At 39.5% G+C, this 18,958-nt stretch overlaps 1 protein-coding gene across 1 annotated transcript in view; it reads right to left on the bottom strand.

Moving 5' to 3' along the window:
• fa2h (fatty acid 2-hydroxylase) overlaps positions 1–15,878 on the bottom strand; it is a 33,487-nt gene extending 17,609 nt beyond the window's left edge. The window contains exon 1 of the mRNA XM_030426406.1: positions 15,597–15,878. Within this exon, the coding sequence (XP_030282266.1) occupies positions 15,597–15,878 (282 nt within the window). The remainder of the gene's footprint in view (positions 1–15,596) is intronic.
• Between the last annotated feature and the right edge of the window lie 3,080 nt (positions 15,879–18,958).

Raw genomic sequence — 18,958 nt, forward strand, 5'->3', positions numbered from 1 at the left:
CTGAGGTTTGGAAGAGAGAATGTCCCTCAGACGTGTGAAAAGTTGGCATGAACTGCCAGTTAAATAAGATGAAGTCGCAAAAACATCAAACATTTGCTGGTTCCAGCTTCTTCAATAAAAAGATTTACTACTTTGTGAATTGTGATCAGCATTTTTTCCCAAATATTATTTTACTGTTATATACAATATTAATCAATGAAATCAATTTGCAGATTAATCGATGATGAAAATAATAGGCAGTGGCAGCCCTAGAGCTGAATATTGGTTGTGGCCCAATGATCCTGCTTTATTTTGTTACCCTTGGTTGCGACCGCCAAAGGCCGGTGGAGAGATAGACAAATCAGGCCAAAAAGTGTTGCCACCATATGACATCATTTGGGTCAGAACTGATAGAGAAGAGGATTAAAACTGGGTTTGAAGGGGCCGAGCAGATAGTAAAAATACTGGGGCAGAGTTGAATCGACGAGAGGGTGGGGTAAGACAAAGGTGAAGGTGAGGGGGCTAGATGGGTGAGTCACACTTCTGCTGTTATACACAGATAAATTGTCAGATCAACCATTCTAGGTAACAAGGAAACATCAAGACTAATAACGGACAGCTGAAATTTTTGACTATCATCCAATTACACAATATAAGCCAATACATAGAACCAAAAATACAAAGTGAAATTGCTTTAATTTTTTACTTAAAAAGCACAGCAGTTATGTACTCCAATACAGTAGTTGGTAAAGTTGCTCTGCAATCTGCCAATCAACACAAAGAAGAAGTACACGCAGAACCAGCACTGAAAACCGTTTTTGCACTGGAGCCAAGCAGTGTAGACAAGAAAGCCTTGTAAAAAAGAATGTAAAATTATTGTCTATCTTTGTGGCATCAACTGCGAAGAGAAGGTTATTAACAGTTGCTGTTACTAGCTAAAAAAGACAAAACAATTTGTGCATCCCTACTACAGAACTGTCTTGATGGCCCACCGTGACTCAGTGAATACGAATGACAGTGGACTAACAACTGATTTCATTACAATTGTTGACAAAGAAACAGTCTTACCTGAGGAACTGGCTGATTGGCATAAATACCTACTGTATACTTTATATCACTTAGGATCTCTGCCATCAAGGCCTTCAAGGCTTAAACATTAAACCAATCCACCAAATAACAACAGCAATAAACCTGAAGGGCAAACATTTATATTTAACAATTATCATGACAAAACAGAAATACAACAATTTTGTATTATTATCCAGAACACTACTTATGACAGACTGAAGAGCCTTTAAAGTCTAGCACCTACGCCCATTTAGCTTACTTACAACATCACACACACTGATAATACCTGCCTACAGTGTCAATTACCATACCAGTCTGAAATATTAGACTATGGAGTGTCTAACTAACAGATAGACTTTAAATAAATCTTAGCAACTATCTAAAGCGCTTTTTGAGGTGAAATAAAATCAGATCAAAACAATCAAAAGATTGTTTCATCTCACCAGAAAAAATTGATTTCCTTCTCAACAGTGTGTGGGTTTTTTATTTTATTACTGTGTGTTTTATGATTCATGATAGGGAAGGAAGGCATTGTGTGTGAAGCAGAAAGTTGAGAAGGTGTTGCCCCTTTTGGGGAGTCATGTTGTAAGCAGACTTAGTCATGGTTGGTATGTACAATTTAAATTTTGTGATGAAAGGATGATGACAGCGGCACAGCAAAATGAAGTCAGATAGTTGATAAACTCTGTTTTTTATTTCCTTAAGCTCAGCTACCAACTCTATTCCTCCATGAACATAATGGTATACGTCCGATTTAACCCTCAATTGTTGCCAACAATGTGCCAAATTCGCATTTCTGGTTAACCGCCACTAACAAGTAACTTGACTCCTTGCTACCTTTTGTATAATAATTAATGTTGCACACAGACTGAGGCAGCGTCACTGAGTCTTCCTCCTAGAGTTAAGTAAGTAAATAAAAGCAAAAATAGGATAGAGCATCAAAGGCAGCAGCTCTACAGGTGACCTTCGTGCTAGAAACTGCTCTCATAACCCCTCTGGTCTCAGGTTACATAGCAGATGAGAAGGGTCAGTCTGTCACCTAGAAAGGCTAAGGTGGTTTATGACTTCTAAGATAATATTACAATTTTGTAATAACAACACAGAGAACTCAGCAGTCACACCTCTGGTCTCATATACCAAATGTTTTATATGAATTAATGAATATATAAAATATAATTAACTCTGACTTTCGTAATTTGGGGTCAGATACCCCGAACTTGTGCAATCAGGAAGTTGACCCTGGTTTTAGTTTAACTTGTTTCAAGTTTCTTATTTGCTGCTCTTCTTTCATGTTAGGTAGGTCCAAGTTCATTTTCCCGGAAATATCCATTTCTCTACAATAATATGAAGATCATTTATTTTGTGATGTGACTTGAGGATGGGCCACAGATGGACCCACATAACACACATGAATCACTTCGCCAACATGGGATTAAATGTGTAAGGAGAGGAAAATGAAATAAGTTTGCAGTCTCTTGTCTCTAGTCTGTACCACTCCGTTGCACTCACCACCATAATGATGAAGTGCTTTGAGAAACTGGTTCTCATGCATATAAAAAAAAAAACACATCCCTGCCAGCCTGGATCCTCACCAGAATACATTCAGAGCCAACAGATCCACAGAGGACTCCATTTCCACTCTCTGGTCTGTCTTCACACACACTGGGAATAAGAGCAGGTACATCAGAATGCTGTTTGTTGATTTCAGCTTAGCATTCAACAAGCTCACCCCTACAGCTGACTGGAAAACTAAAATCTCTGGACTTGAATACAACACTGTGCAAGTGGATATAAGACTTCCTCCCAAAGACTCCAGACAGTTTGGATTGGCAGTCACACCTCTTTTACTTTAGGGCTCAACATTATCGCGGCCTAGGGCTGTCTTCTCAGCCCCCTCCTGTTCACACTGTACACCCATGACTGCACAACCAGACATCAACAGAACTCTGTTGTTAAGTATGCAGACGACATTAACATCATCGGCCACAATACAATCAACAATGCAATTTCATTTTCGAAAGGAAATCAACAATCTCACAGAATGGTGCACAGTGGCGTTGTCACAATAGTAAAACTTCTAACCTTGATAAAATGCCGTGAAAAGTATAGATATTCAAAATGATAACTGATAAAATAATAAATATTACAAAGCTTGTGTAACGCAGTACAATAGTATCTAAGTCAAGTTAATTTTGGAGTAGGTGGGGTCTGGGCACTACAGCGACACGTGTTAACTAACAAAAAAGTATTGAAAAGAGTATTTAAATATTCAATATCTGGATACTTCTGACAACACTAGTGCACAGAGAACAATCTACTGCTCAGTCGTGGAAACACTAAGGGGTTGATTGTAGATTTTAGAAAAAAAAGAGGCAAAGACATACTCCTGTCTACATCAGTAAAGCTGACCAATCATGGGAATTGCAAAGGCCCTTACTGGTAAAAAAGAAAAACTAGAGATAAGCCTCTACTTCCTAAGAAAGCTTAAAAAGGCTCAATTCTGATGCCAAGTTCTTGTCAACTTTTACAGAGGAGCAATAGAGAGGATCCTGACAAGAAACATCACAGACGTGCATGGCCCAGGACAGGAAGGCTCTAGAGCAGGTGGTTAAACAGCCCAGAACATCATTGGTACCCATCTACCAATGCATAAGTGATATAAGTCAAGTGAGATCTCTGATATACCAGTAGACAGACAACACAGTCTGTTCACCTGGCTGCTGTCTGGCAAAATATGCAGGAGAATCCAGTTACGAACCTCTAGTGTACAGAGCAGCAACAGGCTGTGAGGTTCTCAGTTCACCCTCCAACACTCCACCATAAAAAATACTCTTCATTCATTCATCCAATTATAGATTTTGTTTTTTGGTGTTGTCAAATGATACATAATTGAAGCTCAGCCTTGTACCATGAAATAAAATCTGATGCTGAAGTAGTAATCCTGAAAATAACCCTCTGTTATCTCCTTAATGAATTAGAACCTATGACGAACTAAGCGTTGTGACAGCTGTGTGTGTGCATGTCTGTGTGTTTCTAAGGGTGTGCCAACAGCAGTTCCCTGGTAGGAAACGTGGAGAGAGCAAGGTTGAAGTTCAGTAACACTGTGGAAAGTTCAATAACACTGAAAGGCCATGAGCTCTGAATACTCATGTAGCACATTGATTCTTTGACCAGATTACAATCAATGTAAGAGAAAATGGGTTTTTTTTCATAAATCAAACAGTGTGACTCTGTCTATTGAGTCTACTGACCTTTATACATTTATTTCACATGTTAGGAAATACATAAAAACATTGACTCAATTCACATACACACACACACGCACACACATGCACACACATACACGCACGCACACGCACACACACACACACACACACACACACACACACACACGCCTTCATTATTTCATCTGTGTCAGGTGTAAGGCATGATCAGGGAACTGGGAACCAGTAACCAGTCTCCAAACCTGTCTGTATTCACTCTTATCAACTCTTAGTAAAACACTGATGACAGTGATAATAAAATGTAAAAATGACAGAAAAATGTCATCATGTTTGTGAGTCTGTACACTTTGCCATTTTCCATCTACTGTAGTATGCTGGAGCAGTGTTAATTAGTATTAAGGGACACTCAAGAGAAATTGTGTGAATGAAGAGACTGAATTGAGGCCAATTAAATAGTCAGAGTAGTTGGTGAGATTTGGGGAATGGTTTTTCACATCGCTCTTTGTGGAATTTATACTGCAACACAAGCTCATCTTGCTCAGATATTAATGTTACACAAAATCTTCTTCTGCACTGTGATCTTCATGTGTCCGTTGGTGCTGTATGTAAATGTAGTTGATAGACATGACTTGTACGCTGACTATTGTAATTGCTTATATAAATATTCATCGGGCTTTCTACAAATAAATGCTGTTGAGATGCCAAATGCTACACACATTACACATCACAGTACATGAATCAATTAGCCTAGCCTACTTAATTGGACAGACTAGTGCTTCTGATACACATGTAGGCCATTACCTCATTTTTTTCCTATTTGAAATGAAGAAACATATGATTTGTCTAAAGACATGTTCCCTTACATTGCCAATATAATGAAAAAATGTTAAATAACGTCAAGTGGAGTAGTCCTTGTATTTACATATTTCTCTATCTATTTGTAATACCGTGATACAACGCAAAAAGTACAAAACGGCACAGCAGCTCAACACATGTGTAAGTGATGATCTTGTTTAGACCTTTGTTTTTCTGTCATCACTCTCTGTCACAAGATGAAGGACAGAATGTAAACAATACTTCAGGTGAATACGTTAAGATCACACACACTCATACTGTTCAAAACATTCACGATGCAAGTCAAAGTCATTCTCATGCCTTAAATCCTATGCTGAACTGATGGATCCTGCTTAGGTGTCAAAAAGCTATATGGGGGTGGGACACAAGGGAAGAAATGGGATTTGGAATGGTGGGTGAGGGTGACGTACACGTGTTGCCGTGTGTGTGTGTGTGTGTGTGTGTGTGTGTGTGTGTGTGAGTGCGTGGGTGTGCGCGCGTGTGTATGTGTGTGTGTGTGTGTGTACATGTCTAGATAACAGGATCACTCATCTCCCTCTAACTAACAGAACCAGTGCAAACCTGACTAACCAGGATTCAAGATTCCACCCTTCCTCTTCTCTGTACCTTTGTGTGCGTGCGTGCGTGTGTGTGTCTGTGTTGTGTGTGTGTGTGTGTGCGTACAAGAATCAGAGGCTATGTGTAGCTAGTCGGTTTGTGCAGAAGGTTTCATGTTACCATACAGACAGTAATGAGTAGGCTAAGTACGGTAATAACACTGCAATCAGCCTCAGCGCGCTATGTTCTGCATATATTTTTTTTAAATGTTGTTCTGCATTTTTAATTCAAACAGAAAAAAAAGAAATGCTGTATAACTGACCTTTGATTTTAAATACTCAAAGACATCAATCAAGTCTCAATGTCAAGAGACAATTAATAATCAAATAATACTATTGACGTCTTTGTACACCAATGGGAGTTCAACATAGACAAAAGTATTTCTTCTACATAGACACATGTTCACATCTGCTATGTTTCATCAAAAAAAAAGTTTGAAAAATAAATGCTAGCAATCAAATCTATTTTTAACATTGTTCACTGCGTGTTTTGTCTTCTCTTTTGGAGATAAATTACCCTCAAATAAAAAGGTCAACCAGATGAACTGATTAAAAACAGATGCTCAGGACCTACCCTCTTCCCTGGATTATTCACACAATATCAATACGTGTATGTTGGCAATATCAATATATCAGTTTCTATATCATTATTACTAGCGCAGTGCCCGTAAGAAAAGTGTATTCCTATAAAAAGTGGGAGGTTAAGTAGCTTTTTCATGGATGGCCAAATGAGGCTGTGTTTGAAGGTGGGGCGTCAGGGATATTTAGGTTTGTTGTGAAATCCGATATTCCAGGGTATAATTGGCCATTTTTGACTATTTTTGATTTTGCCATTATATTTCACCTTAAAAACTATTTACTTGGTGTCATTATTTTCAGCACAACCTCACATGTGTGACTGTACAGTTATTTTTTTATTTTGACATACTGTATTAACACAATGGACCTAAAATCACAAAAAAAAAAAAATCAGAGTAGAAAAAGTTAGATTTTTTTACTGTGAAAACCACAAATATGTTTAACAAACCATTTTTTTTTTTTACTTATAATGCAAATATAAATTGTTGTTTGCTAAATTTGTGCATACATTTTAAACATTTATGAAGTTATATGTAACTATTTACATTTAAATGCAGGCAATGCTCAGGTCTGCCTGTGCTCCTTCCAGCTGAATTAAGAGCTGGACTGCCTGCTCCACATTCAGCTTCTCCTCATTGTTCTGACTCATTAAACAAAAAACCGACTCCACTACACACTAAACACACTACACCAAACACTACATAACACACTAACTATACATTCCAAACACGCTAAATGTCACAAATCTATCAACTCTCAATATCGTTGTCTATACACCGACCGTCGTTGCCTGTCATTCATCCGCCTACATCCCTCCCACAACTTCCTGTTCCTCAACAACCAAACTTGCTTGCTCCACAACAGTCAATTTAGATGCACAGAACAGAACAGAACGGGACCGAACCGCCGGCAAAATCCCGGGCCAGCTCGCGCCGCTGCAGGTATAAATCCGCTTGTTTCTTCAGATATGTCGTAGGCTTGAGCTCTGCAGTGATTGGCTCTGGTGCGCACGTGGCCACGGTGTGCAGTGATTGGCTCTGGTGCGCACGTGGCCATGGTGTGCAGTGATTGGCTCTGGTGCGCACGTGACTGTGGTGGCTCTGGTGGACAATGCTTGCGGAATTTGTAAAGCATTTATGAAATAATTTATTCACGGTATCATTGCAGTCCAAGCAAATGCTTAGTTGCACACCACTGAACCACGCAGCAGCCATGTTGAAAGTCTCAGGTCAGTGTGATCCTGATCCGCAGAGATAATTGAGGAACACACACACACACACACACACACACACACACACACACACACAGACAGACAGAGATTCCTTGCTTTTATAGAGAGATTGTGAACACTCCTAGTTCAGCCATAACCATAGCATAAAAAAAGTGTAGGTATTCTGTATATACGTAGGTATTCTGTAAATGCCTGCATTAGGATTCACTGACGGCAGATATTTAGGACAAATTCTCTCAGCGTGACTACCACCACTGCAACTGCCATCTGTTTTCTGATAATGGAAAAATAAAATAAGAAACGTGCCCTCTCTGTATCCACATATGTTTTATGAGAATTCTCTTAATACATCCACGGCAAAGCTTGTTTTTTGTTTTGCTGCATTTTTATAGCAAGATAACATGACGACATGATACCAGTTCTCTACTTTCAAACTGTTGTCTCTGTTTACATTGTAATGCTAAATTTATCACATAAACATTTAGTATGAAGTCAAAACTGATATTGTACAATTAAATACAGAACCAAGAATAAATTACTGCCATGCCATCTCTCACAGTGGGACATACAACTAACCTAGAGGATTTCTGGTATAGCCCTGTCCTCTCTATCCTCTCTGCCTATAGACATCCCTAATGTACTCCTTCAGGCTGACGCTCTCCAAACTGTCCTCCCTCTTCTGGGTGTGTCTGAGAGACAATTTTAGTTTCACACACACCCTTACAACTGTTTGTTTTTCTGCAGCAACACACCTCTTGCATATGTGTGTGTGTGTGTGTGTGTGTGTGTGTGTGTGTGTGTGTGTGTGTGTGTGTGTGTGTGTGTGTGTATGTGTTGTGTTGTGTTTCCCCTGGGCCATATAATGGTATAAAGAGAGAGACGTTGGTGAGGGAGGAGGAAATTTACAGACAAGCATAACATACTTCAATAAAATATCAGGCTCACATATGTTGCGTCATACTTACTTGTTTGGTAAAGTCACGAGTAACGGGAAAAATTATGGGAAAATGAACACATCAGTGCAGCTCTCAGAATGAGTACATGAAATCATTTTTTGACGCTTTTAATGTAGTAATATTCCAGGACACTTCCACAGAAGTAAGTTCTCAGTGTTACACATTCTCCTCTGCCCTTTTCTTTATGAGCAAGGCCAATATCACTCTAGCCAATCAGATCACCCATGGGATCACAGCAGACCAATGCGAATGATCAAAGCAATTGGGAAGTGATTTATGGTCAAAAGGGTACAACCTCAGGGGGCACCGTTTAGCTCAGTTGGTAGAGTAGGCATCCCATGTGCAGAGGCTTTGTCCTCTCTGCGTGTCACTCCCCCTCTCTCTCATCCCGTTTCCTGTCATATCGCAATCTGTCCTGTCAATAAAGCTATATAAAGGCAAAAAAAAAAATACCACCTCAGAACAAACAGGTAACTAAATCAGGCTTCAGTATCACTCCTGTGGGACCTTTGCTCAAATCAATGGAACCTTTTCAGCATATGTTCATGTCCTTTCCCTCTGACCATCCATCCAGTTTCCCTCCACCTCGCCCTCTCCTTCCAGGTGTATCTGGGGCGATGAGGGGAGCCACCTGAGGCCAGTACCTGAGTGTTAATTGCTGTGTCGGCAGTCTCTATGGTAGCAAAGGTAAACAATGTGCCGGGTAATGTATCACCAAGGTGATAAACTCAGAGCTATAAAAGAGGTGGTTCACCTGAATAGCTTGGTAGGAAAAACTGATGCTGGTGTAGAGTACACCTGAACAGAACTGATCGTAGTAAATACTGTGACTCTGATTGGCTCATAGTTAGTGAAAGTACATGATGGTCCACAGAGACACAGGATTTAAAAAATAACCATTCTTTTATTACTCAAATGTGCTACAATAAGATGCAGCAACCTTTCCCCTTACAGTAGCAGGTGTTAATATTGAATGTAATATAAACATTGTAACAAGTCCCTCCCTGATCCTTTCAGTCTCTCTTCTTCTTCCTCAGTTTGACCTCTGATGAAGGACAATCGTGTCATTGAGCAGAAAGATCCATGCAGTCTGCATTCCAGCGCCACAACAGCCCGACCCAGTTGCCCTCCTGCATTCCATCCACAACACTCATTGACAGCCACCATCATGACCATAATGCCTGACTCTGCAATCTAACCTACTAGTTTTATATTATTATTATACTCTGTTATTCCCTTTTTTTGGTGCTGTGATTCACTCTCATCTTCTGTTTGTCCTTTTCCCTCGAGGATTCACTTAGGCCTAACTACTTGATTCAAGACTGAAAGGACTTTAGACTCACTAGTGCCCCATTATCTGCATATGTTCTCATCCTGCTGAGGTCTTCCATAGTATCTCCATTGTTCATTCATTCATTCATTCATTCATTCACACACACACACACACACACACACACACACACACATACAGACACAAACAGACACACACACCCATTTGTGATTCCACTCATTTTAACAATGTCTATACTATCCTCCCGTGTTCATGACTATAGAGCTACATTCTCCTCCTATACATATGGCTGCCTGTGCCCTTTTTCCCATTTAATTCATTTACATAAACTCTGTCTATAGAAAGAGACAGTGAAAGCAATTGACCAAGTGAAACAGTCGAAGGAATGTGAATTTCCACATCCTGCCCAGAGGTAGATAGGCCATGCTGGCTTGATTCCTTCAAGACAAAGTGACCGGAGAACAGAGCAAACAAAGGTGCACCCATGATTTGCACACTGATAAAGGGAATAATCGTTTCTGTCATTACTCAACCTGTGGTGAAAAATGTATATAACTCTGATCTGTACCGGTGCTTGGACTTAGACTACTCAAAATTAGTTATGGACATTGGGATATGGGTGCATATATGCATGTGCATGGATATGCAATAAAAGTCAAATATGACTTTATAAATGTGTCGCAATATTATTTGGGACCAAAAATATTCAAAAAACACTAAATATTATTCAGAAATATAACAGAATAAACAATCAAGTATATTGCTAAAAAAAAAATCGATGCTAAAAGTTTATTTTCCAGAGAGACTCCACACACATTTCAACCTAGGTTGCATTTTACCAAAACAAACTGGGGTGTGGGATCTGAAATGCAGGCCAGAAAGAGGCAATCTATTAAAAAAGTAAATGCTATTTAGTTGTAATATTGCAAGATCCAACATTTTTGACCCATACTAGGAAAAAAAAGTCTTTTGGCCAGTTAAATTTTTCGAGTGTGTGTCTTAATGTAAGTATTATAACAAGCTGAAGAGTCCTGTGAGTTCAGAAAATTACACCAATTCAATACATCCCTAAATGTAATGCAGCCTGTAAATCCAGGAAAATATAACACTAATATTATTACGATTTAATATCCAAAATCTAAGACCATTTAGTCTCATATTTTGATAATGATAGATTGATGGAATATTAATTACTGAACTGCTGAAAAGCTGACCCAGTGCAATAAAATAAAATGTCATTATAAATCACATATTTTCTAAAATGATTTCCGAGCAAGTATTAATCTGTTTAGCAAGGTACCCAATCTCGATCCCCAGTCTGAACAAAATACCAATCAAAATTTCAAATTGTTTGATACATCAGAATCGTGTGCGTGACAATAACGTTACAGTCATGCCTCTACGCTGCTGCAAACTTGCAAGAAGAAGAAGTTACAACAACCATTCTTATCGTAATATCTGTAAAATGATCATTTGAAGTGGTTGTGGAAACACTGGTAATATGCTGTGGTAATATGAAGTGTTCTGTGTCCACATACTGATAAAATTCTGGACAATAACTTCTCTATTAAACTATAAAATATCCTGCCTACCTACATTACATCGTCCTCAGTGTTTGAAGAATCATTGCAAAATATGTCTTCATGTATCTAATTGAATATTTTTACACTCCTTTACATCAACCTTGACATCAGGATCAAAAATCCTGTAGCGGTCAGCCACTAGCTAAAATAACAAGAATGCCACACGGGCATTTGTAGAAAATGGTGCCTTTGACTTAGAAACCTGCTGCACAAACATTCTTCGATTTCATCTATTTTAGATGATGACAGACAGACTGTTGCTACAGCTAGCTCTCAGGCTACAGCTAGCTTAACATATTGATCAGAAGTCAATCAATAAGGAATTAGTGTCAATAAAATCATATCAATTCTCACCCATAGCGTAGGCCGTCATTTTCACCTGTTTAAATGACATATCAGTTGGTACTACTTAATGTTAATTACATGAGTAACTTCATGACTAGCTTAAATAAATCCAGGCTGTTGTCTGCACTCTGGATTCTTTGATTCCAAATACGCTGTGCTAATCTGGCTCATCGTGGAAAAGCACTGTTTCTGAATGAAGGTAATTAGCATCTATTTCAAAGCAGTTTGTTCTGTTGACGATGTAAACAGCCCCTTGGTTTGATTGTAAACCTGCTCCCAATCACAAGTACATGTATGCATGCAAACACACACACACACACACACACACACACACACACACACACACACACACACACACACACACACACACACACACACACACACACACACACAAACATCAAGCCCTGGCTGTCTCAGACTACCATTGTTGTCTCCAAATGAAAATTAATAATCATGAATAGAAATTTAAAAGATATGTCATGAAACAGAAATTTGAGATGGATTCAAATAGCACCTCGATTGTTATCCAAAACCACGTATCATTCATCAATCACAAGAGAATAATGGACGTGAGAAGGCCAGATTCCCCTTCTACGCTAAAGAATATATGTAGACCGACTTCTTATGTAAACATGGAGGATAATGTACCATCTCTTCTAATCTCCTTCTGTTTGTACTGTGAGCAACCTCAAACAGAATGGTATACAAGTCCTGTAATATGTGCCATGCTCGACCTGAAGTCTGTTCAAACACTTTGTCCTGTATGGCAGAGCGCAGGCAGAGCACTATCCCTGAATGGGGACGAAAGCTTCCCAGTTCATCACTATAGACTACTCTAGCATATGATGTCTTCAGAATAGAGCTGCAACAATTTATCAACTAGTTGTCTACTTATAGATTAACTGCCAACTATTTTTGATAAGGGCTTTTTTTTTTATTCTCTGATACCAGCTTTATACATGTAAAGATTATCTGGCTTCATTTTTACAGAATATTTTGTTTGTTTGCCTTTTGCACACGTTTTTCCTTATGATGACAGCAAACTTAACATCTGAGGACAAAAAGATATCTGAGGATGTCAGCTTGGGCTATGGGAAACACGATCTACACTCTTGGACAATGAACCACATCAGGTTTTACTTGATTATATCACAACATGGATTGAAAGTCACATTCAATGCAGCACAAAGTTGATTTTAGAGTGTTGCCCATCTTAAAATGATTTGCTGTGGAAATGAACAGCAATGTATGCGCCCGGGAATCTCAACGTAACAAACACCATGACACTACAACCTTCTAAACCCCATTATAACGATAATCATACAGGTGTAGCTATTTCACTATTTTCTGACATTATAGACTGATTGATTGAAAATTAAGACAAGAAACAAGAACATAATCAGTATATTAACAAAGAATAAAGTAATGGTTGGGTGAAGCCTCCGTATGTGTATGTGGTAACATCGACATATGCGGCTCCATTAAAATGCCAAACAGCCATAAACTGACAAAAAGCAGAACAGCTACGAGAGAAATTGTGTGCAGTAAAAGATGAAAACACATCCACCTTAATGATACTGATACCACTGTATCACTGACGTCACAGCTCTATGGATAAATGATTTTTTCATCACCAGATATGACTCAACAGGTGCGGAGATTGTGCGTACCATACTCAAACTCTGTGGTGTGTGATGTCATTCATGATCTTTTCCCCACTCCAATTTTCAGCTGCTCAGTAATGGAGGATCATGCCATGAAGGAACTAAGACTGCAACTATGAATGATTTTCATTTAAGATTAAAGAAAATGTCAATCAGTGTCAATTTTGTGTATTTCCTTGTCAAACCAAACTTAAAAATCCACAGCCACATTATTTTGACATAACTTATGATGATATAACCTTTGTTTAAACCTTTCTGTAGCATAACACAATTAATTCCTCTTCAGAGTCACACAATGTGGCCTGAAGTTTATGCATCCAATTTCTTTACTGGTTATTACTGGCATTTGGCTTCCTGTTAAAATGCCATTTACAGGCCAATCATTGAAGAACAAAATGTGAGTTTGGTTTAACATTTAAAGTTAGATAGCTGAGTGGCTGAAGAAAGAAAGAGCATTACTTGTTTTCCAGCCATACCTGGAGGGCATAAAATGTAAGGGCAATTTTTCATTACCCACTGGTATGTCCTGGTGACTCAGTCAGTGGGCTGAAATCTGTCTCATGATCTCCATTATCACATTTGACCATTTGTTTCATACCCAGGCATGTTAGTTCCTCAGTGCCGCTGAGTATGAATTCAATATCAGTCAACATCTTTTTGCAGAATCACCTACTTCAGTTTTTTAACAAGTTGTTCAAAAATATTTTTACGTCAAGGCTTTCTCCATGCACCCTGAGTTGGACCTGCAAGACACTGAAGACATTGCCGAATCATGTCCAAACAAGCTGCAGATTTATTTTTTATATAAGAAGCATGACGACCCTTTTTGAGACCCTTTGTGATGGTAGCTGCTACCAAAGAAAGGCCCCTAACATCTCAAGCTGTGAAGGAAATATGTGAAAATGTGAGGAAAAAGCTGTGGTTGAACATTAACAGCGTGACTGACACGCATCGCCACCATTCAGCCCGCACAGACATGCATATGTGTTGGATGCCATCTTCTAATCTAGAATCCAGGGGGACATTTTTCATAGTTACGACTTATCAGATACTGAAGGACAAAGCTACAGAGGGGACTGAGAAGAAGAGATGCAGAGGGTTTTGACACTGCAGTTGTGCAACTTTTGTATACCGAGATGCAACACACATGAGAGTGGGAAAGCTATGTAAATGTCAACTTTGTTGGTTAGAGATTTATGCAAACTCTCTCGGTTTCACCCTCCTCCTCCCCCAGAGACAAACACACAGTAAGATAGATAGATAGATAGATAGATAGATAGATAGATAGATAGATAGAGCTTAATTCTATGTGGCTACAACCAACAACCGGTGTTGGAGAGTTTGAAGCTTCCCTCAAATTAGCTCTGTTTGTAGTCACCTTTATCCCTACTGGGACAAGACAAACCAGTTTTGATTCCTTTCCTTCGCTATCTCTCTCTCTCTCTCTCTCTCTCTCACACCCACACCTCTTGAATCATTCATTAACAGCAGTGAGCCCCCACCCCCATCCCAACCCATAGTAACCCCACAGGTGGACCATATCACCTGTACGCTCAACCCTGCTCTGCTCATTCCCTCCTCCTTCCCCTCAAAGAAATCACACAAACACTAAGCCAGACCCCTCCCTGTGTGTCATTTTCCACACACTCATAATCCCCTCCCCTATAATCAATACTGTCCAGGAGAAGTCATGTGAGAGACGATTATCCACCTGTTACTCACAGAGCCAACAAGCCCCCCTATCGACTTTCCAGTGCCTCAATATGTAAGGATTAAACACTTCCTAGCCTGTTTAGAGCCCAAAAATACGTCATGATACTTGCCCGGTGCCAAATGAAGTCAAACATGCATGCAAAAAAAAAAAAAAAAAAAAGAAGTCAAACATGCAAGAAAGTTCTAAAGTTCTAAAAAATAAACTATAATTGTGTTATTTTGTCTGAATGTTGCCTGGAGGCCATTATTTTTCACAACGTCACTTCTTCAGCCTGAGGGAAAACTCTCGAGGTGGAAGAATTTATTTATCTTTTAAAAATACACTTTCCTCCAAAAAACAGAGTTTCTCCGTATATGCTAATTGTGTTTAAATATTCATGTCACACCTGGACTACCCTCCACTGAAGTAACCTTGTTTCCCCTCTATCTTTCTCTGAACTTGTCACTCTGCTGTGAGGTCGTTAATGTCAGCCTAGCTTGCTAACTATGCGGCCAGGTACCCCAGACTCTACCTGTGCCTCGTCGGTGCCGCTGTCTTTTGCCAGCTCCCCGATGTAGTACTGCTCCATCCACCGCCGGGCGTTCTCGGAGTGCCGGTGCGGGGGTCCCTCCATCTCCCCGCTAACATCCTTGCCCGACCGGTGCAGTATCAGCGCCTCCCCGCCCGGATGCATCCGCAAGAAGGCGGTCACGTCGTACACCCTGGTCCCCATCAGAACCCAGCAGGACTCTTTGGTACAGTGGCAGGCCACCTCCCTCTCCGAGAAGAACCGGGGGGACGTGGACGGAGACATCCTGACAGTGGAGTTTCAAAGCGTCCACCTGAACCAAAAGCTGAAAACAGAGAAGAGAACGAGAGAGACACCTCCTCTGAGGACCGTCGACCTGTCTACTGAAGTAAACTTCGCCGTTGACGCCCAGAGGCTCAAAACTCTTAAGTATCCACAAGAGGACAGCGACGAGAGGCGGGGTCTGTGAGAAGTTCAAACGCTCAAAAAGGATCGTAGATACGACTTATTGACTGTCACAGCAGCCCGCTGGCGTTAGAAAACTTGAAACAACAAACAATGTTCTCCCCTGGATGACTGTCCTTGTTTTATAAACACAGCTTTGGTCTTTCCTAATACTATAATTCACCTCAAAACCAGGAAAATGCGATGTTTACATATGCTTAATAGGTACGTGATTTCAACTTGTGCCGTAAATGCAGCACTCCATCCAGATGCACCTGTTGCTGTGAAAGCGCACATTGAAGATCAAGTCCGTCCTGTAGAGCAAATGGATGATAAGTAAATCATCTGGATACATTCATGTTAGGATCTCTAAAAGTGTAGGCTATTACTAAGGTTTACTATAGACGTCGGATAGTTCGTGACTTTGCGTAAAGAACTGTCGTCACTTCCCGATCGATAAGTCAAGAGCCCACAACTCTGAAGCTTTTACGTCTAAAATTCAAATCCAGTGCATCTAAATCCTTTTACTAGTAGTCAGCCTGACATCAGGATACGTTTTCTTAAAACTAATAATGGCATAAATCTTTGTGTGCTCCTCACTTCGATCACTTTCTTAATACCGAGTTTGTGCAACATTTCCCCAAATGTTTATGCAAGGACAGATATAATTGGTAATATTTTGAGTATACGTGATAGAGCGTGACCTATTTGAGGTCTCCGAAAACGGAGGGCGTGTATTTGTTTACTTTCAGCTTTATCTCTAACAAACAGATGAGCTGCTGCCTTCATGTAGTGTCGGAAATACTCATTCCACAGGTGAGGTTAAAGTGAAGCACAACAAAATAGTAAAGATATTAAACTAGTATTGAAGTGTAAGTGTTTCATATTGTCCAAGTTTGCGAGGCGTGGTGTTTAGGAGAGTGTGGAAGCTGCAGCAGCAGTTTTAAAACACGCTTAAGTGCGTCAGGAAGGACATTTAGGACCGCACTGAACGAAACAGGGAAGTCGCACGTGGCTCCGAAGGCCACCCAGGAGTTGACCACGAGCGCCGTCCAGCGTGTTTTGGTAAAATATGTGACGTGTTGTAAAAGCACGATGGACGAGGCGGTATGATTATGAGGTAGAGTTAGGCACAATCAAATTCAGCATTCACAACAAGTCATAATGCAAAGAGAGAAGGCTATTAGAGATTAAGTGGGAGGTTTGCGAAATAGAATTTCTTTTCTCTACAGAAACAAACGAAAAAATCGTGTGACTTTATAACAAGGAGTATGAAGGTCTGACTCTAGACATGTATGATACAGCTTAAACATTAAACAACTGTGATATCTAGTGAAGACATCCTGGTCTGAAATGAGGCCTAATTGTCCTGAACACTGGTCCTCTCTAAAAACACATTCTTATCAGCATACATTGCTCTGTCACAATGCCACAGGGTCCTATAAGATACCAGTATGACGAGTCACCACAGTGTCTGCAGTTATCAAATCCTTTGACCTTTAATGCCTTGCTCATGGAGGGCATCTCAGCGAAGGAAGAGCCCAGGGTGTGTGTGTGTGTATATATATATATATATATATATATATATATATATATATATATATATATATATATATATATATATATATTTATAGATTTATACATACTGCAAATCTATTGTTAACATAAAATTAAATGCTTTATAAATGACTTATTTGCAATTGTTTTTATTGGAAAGTTGCAGTTGATCATATTGTTCATAAAAAAATAAATACATTCATTTATAAACATTATCGGGATGAGTTGCAAGTGATGTTCTTAACCTTTACAATGACTTAATACATGTTTTAGTAGCATGTTATTATTGTTTAACAGTAAAATTATTGAACTATAAATGTACTATTTATTAGTGATGGTTATTATAAAGTGTTACCCATGTAAAAACAAAACTGCAATACTTTACAAGTGAATATAACATGTTGCATGGTTTCTTCAACCACAGAGAAGCAGAGTTTTGTAGAAAACAGCAGGGGGCAGAGAAGGACCATGGTATACATAGGTACAGTAAATGGGTGATGTGAGCGACAGACAGCAGTAGAGAGATGTCGCGGGAGTTGATGAAACTGTGGATGAGACAAAGACTAATATGTTTTATACGTTTTTATGTGCCTTTTTTTTTTGCAGATGATTAAACACCTGAGTGATTATATGAGCCGATTCTAAGGGTAAAACTTTAACACACACCTCATTTAGTATTGTGACTTTAGAGACGTGTGGGTCATAAAGTTTCACAGTTCCTTTTGTTGATAATGAATAAGTTATGCATCAATCTGAACATTAGTGTATGCCAAACTGATGGTGCCCTCAAACAGACATGAACATTATAACACACAATCTATATTTTGAAACAGTAGAAAAAGTTATTCCTGGTCCCTGCAGGAGAAGCACCGCCGGAACAAATGTGGTTAATGCTGGCTCTGTAACACTTGGGTACATCCATGGGCCAGCATGAACAATAGCAGGACCCTTTCACAGAAACACATGCAGAGAATGCAGCTCACGTTAAATGATATGAGCTCCACCTGTGTTTGACAAGTCAAAATATGACTCGAGGGTGTCCAATAGTCTGTTTTTTCAGTATCTCTATAACATCAAACATTAAGACAGTTCCTTTTTCCTCTTTTCTTGTCACATCCCTCTTTTAATCTCAGTCTATAATACAAAATACTCAAACCACCTTAACCATCATAGCTATAGAATTAAATGAAAGGTGAGAAAAGACTCAGCTTTCTGAGAGTGAGCTCCCCAGTCTACCGAACGTACATGATGTGACTAATGGGTCCTAGATATCTGCTGTTTTAGGCAAAGTAAGGCACATTAAGCACACAGTGTTGCATCACATCTATTACATGTAAGCCTACAACACTGAACCCTGAATGCTA

Source organism: Sparus aurata, chromosome 8 (genome assembly GCF_900880675.1).
Source record: "Sparus aurata chromosome 8, fSpaAur1.1, whole genome shotgun sequence".
Classification (NCBI taxonomy): Eukaryota; Metazoa; Chordata; class Actinopteri; order Spariformes; family Sparidae; genus Sparus; species Sparus aurata.